This window comes from Eucalyptus grandis, chromosome 3, assembly GCF_016545825.1.
Source record: "Eucalyptus grandis isolate ANBG69807.140 chromosome 3, ASM1654582v1, whole genome shotgun sequence".
Lineage (NCBI taxonomy): Eukaryota > Viridiplantae > Streptophyta > Magnoliopsida > Myrtales > Myrtaceae > Eucalyptus > Eucalyptus grandis.
The window spans coordinates 33,970,405-33,981,850 of record NC_052614.1 but is presented as its reverse complement, the minus strand read 5'-3'; the positions used below and the strand labels follow the sequence as shown (position 1 = coordinate 33,981,850).

The 11,446-nt window shown below is 36.0% G+C and overlaps 1 protein-coding gene across 1 annotated transcript; it reads left to right on the top strand.

Moving 5' to 3' along the window:
* Positions 1-787: 787 nt before the first annotated feature.
* On the top strand, positions 788-1,646 carry LOC108958563. The gene is made up of 2 exons (XM_018870928.2): positions 788-1,159; positions 1,232-1,646. The coding sequence occupies exons 1-2, from the start codon at positions 905-907 to the stop codon at positions 1,448-1,450; spliced, it is 474 nt and encodes a 157-aa protein (XP_018726473.1). The 5' UTR covers positions 788-904; the 3' UTR covers positions 1,451-1,646.
* Positions 1,647-11,446: the final 9,800 nt, after the last annotated feature.

Below are 11,446 nucleotides of genomic sequence, written 5' to 3'. Positions count from 1 at the left end.
CTTTCCCAAGAGTGGACTTCAAATACAGAATGATTCGAAGAGCAAGATTCATATGAGTAGAGAATGTATGATGCATAAAGTGACGCACTAGGCTCATAGCAAAACAATATTAGGTCAGATGTGGGACAAATAAATCAACTTGCCCACTAATCCTTGGTAACGACCCTTATCCACCAAAGCACCATCCTTTTCTTGAAGACAAGTACTGACCTTAATAGGTATATTAGAGGGACTATGTTCTAATAAATCATCTGTCAAAACATCAAGGACATACTTCCTTTGGGATCGAAAGATACATTTTGAAGATCTACAACTTCAATTCTAAGAAAGTACCAGAGCTTTCCAAGATCATTATCTCGAACTCTTGCTTAATATTAACACCTAAATTTTAGTGACCCAATTAGTTATTAATTGCATAGATATTTAGAGACTAAATTTTAGCCTATAACAGGGGATGGACTTAGATGGATGGTTCTGCAGTCAATTAATAAGCTAGACTAAGTCTGTTAGAGCATGTAATTTTGGTTAAGCTCATAGAATATCTATGTGGCAGCAATTTGCATTGTAGAGCAAGTTGGAATAATTGAATTATCGAACTATTAAATAAGATACTTCGAAGATAATTCATGTTATTTTCTGATTTTAACTAGAGGAAAAAAAAATCAGAAAATGGCCTAAGTTGAATATCTAATTTGGAAGTGAAATATTTTACTTCTGAAAGAAAAACCTTAAGAGTGGAGCCTATAAAAAGCAAGCCTTGGGTTCACGATTGTGGGGGGAGGGCCACACAATCCTCCCCCCCACAATCGACACACACTGCCTCGTCGAGAAGAACACACGTTCTCCGTAAAAGAGAAGAGACGGCTACAAGACAAAAAGGAAAAACCCAAAGAGAGGGAGAAAAATGCAAAACTTTGTTCTCGGTTGCTCACTGGCGGTGTTCTTCCGCTTGGCTGATCCAGCAGAGTTCGTCGGCAATCGTCGAGGAGTCCGGGTGTTCGATAATTGCATCAGTAGATCTACGCGGTACCCCCTACCAATAGACCCAGCGAATTTTCTGCAGCCCCTGTGCGCAGTCCTAAGCTGCTGCTGTCCATATCTGCTGCCCAATACGTGCCCGATATCCTTAACGTCCAGCAGCTTTCAGTCGCAGCTTCCAGTGAGCAGCTCGAGGTGGTTCCCGGCGTTTCAAGCCCTCTCGACGATTAATCTTTTCCTTATTCTTTCACAGGTTTCCTGGCGCTCGAGAAAAGCCGACGTCGCTGCTGAAACTAAACCGTGGATGGCACCATCCTCACCGCAAAGCCGCCCGGAGCTCCTGCAGTGTCGAGCCATCCACAGAGCCCTGGCGAGCCTGCTGCAGCCACAACGTCCCTCCGAGACCGAGCTGCTGTCCCCGACACGAGCCGCTCCCGTGCAGCCTGCTAAAAGCCATCCGCAGAGTTCCTAGCGATGACGGCGAGCTGCCGTCCAAGCTCGAGCCAGGCCGTGCCAAACCGAGATGTGATGTAGCTGACCTCGACGTCAGTTGGAGCTCGTGAGTCTCTCCGTCCTGTCGTGAACACCAACACCATTAACCAACTCACCGCCAATCCACCACTGATCGTGATTCGCAAGTCGCCAAATTTGGAAGCTGATATATTTCACTTGATATACTATCGATACACTCGATTGAATTCCTTGATATATTATCTTATCCAAAATATCGATGAGTTTTTTATATTCCGATCTCCCGCCCAAAATATGATACGCGATTATACAGAAAATCGTCAATCCGATCTGATACCCGAAATACATTTCATGATTGCATGAAAAATTGGCCAATCTAATCCTCATGCTTGGGAAACGATTCGTCAAATTGTTTCCAAATTTAAATGAATATAGATGATATCTTGGGTAGTGGATGTTGTTCATTGCTTGATTTATTTTTAAAAGAAAATCACAAAAAAAATGCAGATTTTAATTGGTAACATTGCGTTTGAGGATAAGATTGCAGGTTTAATTGGATTCTAGATGATCTTTTTTTAATAATTTTAGATAGCTCTTTCTATATAATTGCATTCTAGGTTAGGGATTATCTAGTTAAGATAACATTCCAATTTAAATTAGAATTCAGCCTAGTTTAATCCTTAAATTGAATTGGATAATATCTAGAATTAGGTTATTTATTTTGGTTATTTTCTAATTTCAAATTTTCACCCAAAAAAAAAAAAAAAGATTAAACACATACATGTCATGTAGTTTAGGTCATGTCATATTGCTATGTCATGTTATTAGTAGCATGTATTGCATAAAATATGATTTTCATTAAACAAGAGAAAATCTGAATTAAAAAAAAAAATCTTTTGAATAAAACTACATGTTAATTAGAAATCATTTTCAGGTTGTTGATGCGATTTTCTAATTAACATTGCAAATACTTTCGTTGGTCAAAGGTAAGCATTTCTCCCTATGTTTGCAATTTATTTGTTATCGTGTTTTATTGAGTATTCAATAATGATTGTACACTTGTATGACCACTTTGCATGTTAGAGATAGGTTAAATTTAATTCAAACTACATGCAAAAAAAAAAAATGAAAATAAAAGAGAAAAGGTACCAAAACGAGGGTAGAGTAATATAGTGTAATCAAATCCCAAAACTTACAATCTCTGGTTCTTAAGTAAAATATAACTCACAATACTTTACTTGAATCTAATCAACCCACCAAAAAGTAATTAGTAGTGACTTCTAATTAAAAATTAGGGGTGTTCAACAGGAACCGCCCGAACTGGGAACCGCCCGGATCGGACCGAACCGACCGGTTTTGGGCAGTTCCCACGATCGGCGGTCCAGTTCCCAGTTCTTAATCTTGGAACTGGTGGTTGGTCAGTTCGGTTCCCGATTCTAAAGTGGGAACTGAATCGAATCGGACCGATTGGACCGAACTAATTTTTTTTTATATATATAATTTATATACATAGAATTAATAAAATATATAAACATGATAACTTATTGCAACCAAAATTGCAATTTGAGATAGTAACTTCTTATGTGGCCAAGAGACCATTAAAACCCTTCTTGTTACTCTTTTATTTATAGAAAAAATCGACTTGTTAGTTTCATCTTCTACTTGATGTGAGACTAAGGCTCCAAGAGACCCACAAGGTGTTGGAGAAAATTCATTTACTGTTTTGAAGTTGACAAAACATTTTCAAAGTCTAGTCTGAAGGCTTCTAGACTTTGAACCGCCAGACTTTAAGTTCAAAGTCTGCCCATACTAACAGATTCCAAACTAAACGCCGATGAAGAATGAAGACTTATCCAGATGCAAGATTATTTTTATTTCTTCAAAAATTCGATTCGTATGGCGTATGGATGACCTTCTGGTTTGATATAACACCTACATGATTGATTATCCTTATTAGAACCAATTTCGATATTCAAATCTTTTGGAAGGCAAGTAAACTTGGAAGGTTCTACTTATGGAAACTAAGATCCTGATTGTATAGGTGAATAGGATTGACCGGCTTTCATCACAATTTTCAAATAACTCGAGATCTCCTTGATTGATTCTGTCCAACGGATAGATTGGAAGAATTCATTTGGAAAGTGCCAACGGTCGAGAAGGCATGAAGGAGTATTTAAGGCAAACTCTCCAGTTGCTCGATAGTGTGCGTGAAAGAAAAATTTCAAAGTCTGAAGCTTCCTAGTTCCTTACTATTTCATTCACTAAGCTCAAAGTTGTATACAAAAGAAAGAAACTCATAGTGAGACTTTGTGAGAGATCAGTAAAGACTCTTCACTATAAAGTCGAGATCGTAAGACTGTAAAATCTCATTTGTTTCTTAGTGAAATCCAGCCAGTGGGCTATCAAAGTGAGAGAATAGACGTAAGCTTGATCTAAGCCAAATCACTATAAACCTTGTATTCTTATTCTCTTCCCTAAATTCATTTATTCTGTACATAGCTTTATCTAACTGCTATAATCTGAATTCGTTCATAGTTTGTCATTTTCTAAAAGCAAACTATTTCTATTGTTCGTTGCGAAAATTGTCTTTACACCTATTCACCCCCCTCTAGGTGTTCATACTAGCCCTTTAATTGGTATCAGAGCTTGTGTGCTCATTTTATTGAAGTGTTTTTACTTTTTTGAGTTAAAAATCTATGGCTAGTATTTTGGCTCTAGGTTTGGTTGAAGGCCAAAGTAACACCAGATCTCCTTATTTTAATGAGAATGAGTACAATGTATGGAAAAATAAGATGAAGGCATTCTTGAGATCGAAAGATCCTCTAGAATGGGACGTGGTAGAAAAAGGGATCAATCCCAAAGCTACAGAGAAAGAAAAGGAAGTTAGATACTGGCGAAATGACACAAGAATAAATAACCAAGAGACAAGCTCTTGATGCTAAAGCTATCTATTCTTTATACTTTGTCTTATCTCCTACTGAGTATAACCGAATTTCTCTTATGAAACAGCAAAAGAAGTTTGGGACAGACTGCACGTTACCTATGAAGGAACTGATCCAGTAAAAGAAACGAAAATCAACATTCTATTCGGACAATACGAAGCCTTCAAGATGAAGCTTGGAGAATCCATCACTGATATGTTTAGTCACTTCACAGAGATTATAAACAGTCTGGCATATCAAGGACAACCAATCTCAAGACCAATGAAGGTCAATAAACTGCTGTGTGGACTCTTCAAAGATTGGAATTACGTGAAGACATCGATTAGAGAAACTCAGAGAATCATGCCTGTTTCAGTAGACGAACTTGTTGGCACACTTCAGTCATATGAAGTGGAGCAGATCAATGAAGAAGAAGATCCTAAAGGTAAGAAGTCAATAACTTTAAAATCTAATGATGATTCTGATGATACGGATTCAGAAGATGACATGAATGATGATGAGCTAGCGCTTATGATTAAGAAGTGCATAAAGTTAAACAGGAAGGGAAGAAGATTCAATTGGAAGAAGCAAAGTACTCAAAGATTCCAAAACAAACCAACTGAGGACAACGAAACCAACGAAGATGTGATATGTTTTGAATGCAAGAAAAAAAAGACACATCAGACCTAACTGCCCTTTGTTGAAGAAAAGAAAAAGAAGAACAGAGAAATACAAAAAGGCTCTCAAAGAAAAAACTTGGAGCGATACCGAGTGCGAGGAAAGTGATGAAGAATATGCCAACATATGTCTGATGGCCAATTTGGAATCAAACTCAGATTTTGAAATAGATTCTGATTCAGACTTAGATAAAGAAGTTTAGGTTAGCAATTTAAAAATTCCCATTAAATTCTCGAAATATATAGATGAACTCTGTCTTAGTCTCAAGACTTCTCTTAAAAGGATTTCCGAACTAAAAATGGAGAATTCCAACCTGAGGCAACAGGAAACTTCTTGGAGAGAAAAGTTTGAAAGTCTGGATAAAAGTTTTGTTGACTTGAAAGTAAATTATGATTCTCTTTCAAATGAAAATGCATTTTTGAAAGAAGATATTTCAAATATCACAAAAAGATTTTCAAAAGGATCTGAGAAATTGGAGAAAATTCTTTCCGTACAAAGACCTTATTTTAATAAATATGATTTGGGTATGACTTCAAAAACTATTTCTTTAATTGATTTTCCCAAAGTTAAAGAAACAATCAAACAAAGACCTACAAAGGTATTTTACAAAAATAATTTTCAAAAAATCTTTGTAAAACATGTTGGCTAAAGTGCTCTCAAATGTTCAAAGTGTAACAGCTCAAAACATTTTGAGAAAGAATGTCCCAAGGTCTAGAGACCTGTTACGAAGAATTAGGCAAAGACTGTTTTCAACACTAACTCTCTTGGACCTAAGAAAATATGGATACCAAAGAAAACTTGAGTTCTTTTTTTAACACAAGTCACTATCAAGAAGAAGATCAAATGGTATTTTGATAGTGGCTACTCGAGGCACATGACAGGAAATTCAAGTTGCTTTATAAAACTTATTCAAATGAATGGTGGAAAAGTTTCTTTTGGTATAAACAGCAAAGGAAGAATTGTAGGTTGTGGAACTGTGAAGATTGGAAGCTTGACTATCCACAATGTCTCCTTGATGGAATGTATGAATTACAATCTACTCGGCATAAGTCAACTTTGCGATACTGGGTTCAAAATAAATTTCCAATAAGACATCTGTTCGGAAACAAGTAAAGATCTCTCTCAATCTTTCACTAGGAAGGCATGGGAATATTTACCTTCTGGATATAAAACTATAAAGCTCTCAGTGTCTCATATCCATTCAAGATGAAGCAAATCTTTGGTATCGAAAGCTTGGCCATGTCAACATGAACCAGATTGCCAAGATTTCTTTCAAGAAGCTTGTTTATGGTCTTCCTAATTTGATTTATCAAAAATCTGAATTATGCACTCCATGTGTTTTGGGAAAACAGGTTAGAAGTTCTTTTAAACTTGTAAATCAAGTTTCTACTAATCGAGTTTTGCAGCTTCTACACATGGACCTCTTTGGACTAACCAGAACTCAAAGTATTGATGGAAAGAGATACTGCTTAGTAATTGTGGATGATTACTCTCATTTTACTTGGGTTTACTTTCTGGCAAATAAGTCTGAAGCATTCTCTCACTTCTCAAAGTTTGCCAACAAAGTTCAAAATGAAAAAGGATATGCTATGTCAAGCATACGAACAGACCATTGAGGTGAGTTCGAAGATCAAGACTTTACGAAGTTCTATGATGAATTTGGTTTCTAGCATGTTTTCTATTCTCCATACACTCCAGAACAAAATGGGATTATGGAAAGAAAGAATAGATTCTTGCAGGAGATGGCAAGAGCCGTCTTAATTGAGAGCAAAATTTCCTCTGATTTTGGGCTGAAGCAGTTTCTACAACTTGCTACATAGAGTGTTCTTAAGGCTTATTCTAGAGAAAACTCCTTATGAAGTGTTTAAAGGAAAGAAGCCAAATGTTTCTTACTTCCATGTGTTTGGCTATAAGTGTTATGTTTTGAAAATTGCAAATGATCGAACTGGAAACTTTGAAGAAAGATCAGACAAATGAATTTTCCTTGGCTACTCATCATCAAGCAAAGCATACAAAATTTTCAATAAGAAGACTCAATCTGTAGAAGAATCTATGAACATCAAGTTTCAAGATTCTGTACAGAATCAACTGGATCAGACTCAACTTGAAGAATATGAACCTACTCCAAACTTTACAAAGACTACTTCCCACTGATTATAGAGTTTAAAAAAACAAAATGGGGTTTTAACGTCCTTACATGTTCGACATCTTCCATAATTTCCTCTTCTACTTGTTGGCGCGGGTTTTACGTGCCTATTTAATGTGGGACTCTTGGTGTATGGCTTGTCTGTCTAGTCTATTGTGTATCCAACCCTTCCATCAAACGCCTTCAATGTGGGACTCGTAGCTTGTCTCTATTGTTGTATCAAGCCTTCCATATAAATGCCAAGAGTCTCACATCGAATGGGCATACAAAGAACGTGAGAGGAATTATGCATAAAAGCCACCAAGTCATGCTCCAACCAAAGCATGCCTTTCTTGACTTTTGTCTAAATGTTTGCATCTCAAAAACATCTAGAAAATCCTTAACAATTAAGAATTAAATTATTATTTTAATCATTTCCAAGAAAAAAATTAAAGCTTTAAATAATAATTGATTTAGACGGTTCCATTCTTGAAAACGATGACCGAAAAATGGACTGATTTCATCGGTTCCAATTTTAGAGAACCGGCAACCAAACAAACGCCCCTTGGAACCGGACCAAATTAGGCGGTTCCATCCTTGGAACTAATGATCAGGAATCAAACTGATTTCATCAATTCCAATTTTAGAAAATCGAGAACCAAACTAACGCCCCTTAGGACTAGACCAAATGAGCCAGTTCGGTCAGTTTTTTCACTAAGCCATTGTCCCAAAGATAGCACATGTATCTATTAAGCAAGCTTGGCGCCTTTGATTTATATAAGCTGCCAACTTGGGGGTGTTGGAGAATGGATTTGATTAGATCCATTCCGATCCATTGATTGATTCAGATTTATTCTCGGTTGGGATTTGATTTTGTAATTGATACAGTAAATCATAGATATTGGATTGTGTGCATATTCTTTCCAATTCATTTCTTGTACTATAAATATGGGTACATTCTAGTACATTGAATACGAAAACGCTTTTCCTCTATTGTTCCATATTTCTTGTCAACAGATTACTTTGAGAAAGAGCTTTAAGACCTCTTTCTACTTTACTGGCCATTTGCCTAAGCCAAGTATATTCAAGAGTAGAGCCCAAAAGTCTCTTCTCTCTCTATCTCTCTCTATCTCTTCCCATTGTCTCCTTCAACCTTTAGCGATGGGGGAGGGTTTGAGCTAGTGTCACCCTCCCCTCTCTTTTGTTGATTTTGTTTGCATTTTGTTGTTCTTTTCTTGCTTTTTCTTCTTTTCTAATTTAGCTATAGGAGCTCTTCTTCCGATCTAGTTCTCAATTTGAGAGTTTGAATTTTGTCAATCTAATTCTAGTTTTGGATGCTATCCTCTCCTGATCTAAATCTAGGAGTTTAATAAATATTCCTTTGGGGATCTAATGCCCCTCTGCTCTGTTCGTGGCATTTATTCTCAATGATAATTGCAGGAATTTTGGTGTCTCATTGAATTACGAAAATTTGCTTCTCTACATGTTAGATATGTGTTTATTTAACCTAATCCGATTGTTTCTATATTACAATGTATAGAGAAAGCTAAACCTAAATGCACACCGCTAGTGGGCAATGTCATAATTATTGAAGAATAAATTTTTGACATGTGCTCATCACTGACAAAGACACAAGATCCAGTGATAGGCCGCTGATTTTATTTGACGGATCTGTTCTTGTAGAACAACTTTGTACTTAATTTTGCTGATGCTCCATTGATCCTTCTTGTTTTTTGGATTTGACTTTGTTTTTCAGTATTCATATTCTATTTTGCTTTTTTTGGTCATGAAGTTTATGCACTTCTATATCATTTTAAGTAATGAATACAATTTTCTTTTGACCAAAAAAAAAAAATCTACTTAATAGCAAAGCTACTTTGTAATAATGTAGTTCCAAAACCTCACCCATATATTCTTGAGGAGTATATTTTTCCTTTTGGTGATCTGCCAAGTTTATACAGCAACTAAGGAATCGAAACGATGAAGGGCTACAAATTATTGTAGAGAGGCGTCACAGAAATCTGCTAAATTTCTACCATCTGTACACAATCATGAAATTCCAAATTGCTGGAGACTTTGATAAATTTTTCACTTGAGATTAGAAAGGCATTGTTTCATTTAAACTTGTTAGGGAAATCCCTTATGATATTTTGAAGGTAACAAAATAAATTAAAGACTATTAACGTGTTTAATGGTTGAGTAACAAACTATGCAAAGATAGAACGTATAAAGGATATTCTCAAAGTCTCTACTTGGAAGAATCAAAAAATAGACTCTATGCTAAAGTTGAAATTATTCAAATTGTGTCCAGACCTTAAGGCTAAATATGGTCAGAAGCATAATATGCTCAGACTCTACTTTAGACGGAAGATACTTAGACTTTACTTCCGACAAAATACTCTTAGACTTTACCTACCGAACGAGACACAAGTCCAAAACGTGACAAGATCTAGAATGAGACACAAGTTCAGAACGTAACAGATTCAGAAGGAGACAACTTAACAGAACGTAACACAAGCCCTAAACATATAACAGCTAGTGATCTGGTTTGGATTTCATATCAAGATAGATTTGATTGACTCAATCTAATTGATTGACAATTGGATCTTGAAGACAAGAACTTTCTAAACGGATAAACTCTACTTATAGAAATCAAGATTCCGTTTGTATGGACAATCAAAATCAATTTGGGTCCAATGGCTAGTTTGAAAGTAGATGAGTATTTAAAAAGACCAAGGACCAAAGAGCAAGTAAGAGACGGAGTGTAGAATTTATAATTATAAAGTCTGAACGAACTTCAATCATACACTTATCTTTCGTGAGCTTAAACGTTTGTGATCGTGAGAGAAATACCAAAAGAGTGACCTAGTGAGATAGTATGATCTACCATTGAGTATTTGCACTCAAAGTTGTAATCTCTTGTTGATCACATAGTGGAATCTAGTAAGAAGGCTGTTACCGTGGGAGAGTAGACGTAGGCTTAATTTAAGCTGAACTACTATAAATTTCGTGTGCAACATTCTCTTTCCTTAACTCTTCATATTTAAGTATGTTGCATACTTACAAGTTATTTCAGAAGTCTGTTCCATCACATAATAGATTTTGAACATCTACCAAAAGTCTGGTGGCTCACTTATTAGACTGTGATCCTTATTCAGACTTTGCTCGCAACTAGTTTTATTCCGCATTTATTTGTCAAGATTTCTTTTAAATACCTATTCACCCCCTCTAGGTGTTCGTACTAGCTCTTTCAATTGATATCAGAGCCATGGTGCTTATTTTATTGAAGTGTTTTTACTTCTAAACTAAAGATCTTATATGGCTAGTAACTTGGCTCCAAGATTAGTTGAAGGATAGAGCAATACCATACCACCCTATTTCGATAGAAAAGAGTACAATGTTTGGAAAAGCAAAATGAAAGCATTCCTAAGATCCAGAGATCCCTTGCAATGGGATGTTGTGAAAAAAGGAATCAATCCCACTACTACGTCTACATCAAATAAGATTGGTAAAGACAAAGAAACCAAACCCCTTACTCCTATGTCTCAGACGAAGACGTCCAAAAAAGAAGTGCTTGATGTAAAAGCCATTTATTCTTTATATTGCACCATGTCTCCTATTGAATATAACAGAATTTCTTCATGTAAAACAGCTAAGGAAGTTTGGGATAAGCTTCATGTCACTTATGAGGGAACTGATCGTGTAAATGAGACCCAATGGAACCAACAATAAATTGATTTCCCCCTCCCCTTTAAAACCAAGTATTTGCTCTTTACCCATGAAAAGATCAAAATGTTAAAAAGAAAATTATGTGAACTTCACACGCTCAACAAATATTATACTTAATCTTACCCATAAGGCCAAGAAAGACATTGGTTGGAACATGACTTGGCTTTCATGCCCAACTTCTCTTACGTTCATTACGTACCTATTTAATTTGGGACTCTTGGTGTATGGCTTGTCTGTCTAGTCTATCGTGTATCCAACCTTCCATCAAACGCCTTCAATGTGGGACTCGTAGCTTGTCTCTATTGTTGTATCAAGCCTTCTATATAAATGCCAAGAGTCTCACATCGAATGTGAGAGGAATTATGCATAAAAGCCACCAAGCCATGCTCCAACCAAAGCATGCCTTTCTTGACTTTTGTCTAAATGTTTGCATCTCAAAAACATTTAGAAAATCCTTAACAATTAAGAATTAAAAAAATTAATAATTTTCAAGAAAAAAATTAAAGCTTTAAATAATAATTGATTTAGACAGTTCCATTCTTGA

Coding starts and splice junctions, on each gene's coding strand:
- LOC108958563 (XM_018870928.2), top strand. CDS start 905: ATGCAAAACTTTGTTCTCGGTTGCTCACTGGCGGTGTTCTTCCGCTTG. Junction 1,160..1,231: donor GCTTTCAGTCGCAGCTTCCA/GTGAGCAGCTCG, acceptor ATTCTTTCACAG/GTTTCCTGGCGCTCGAGAAA.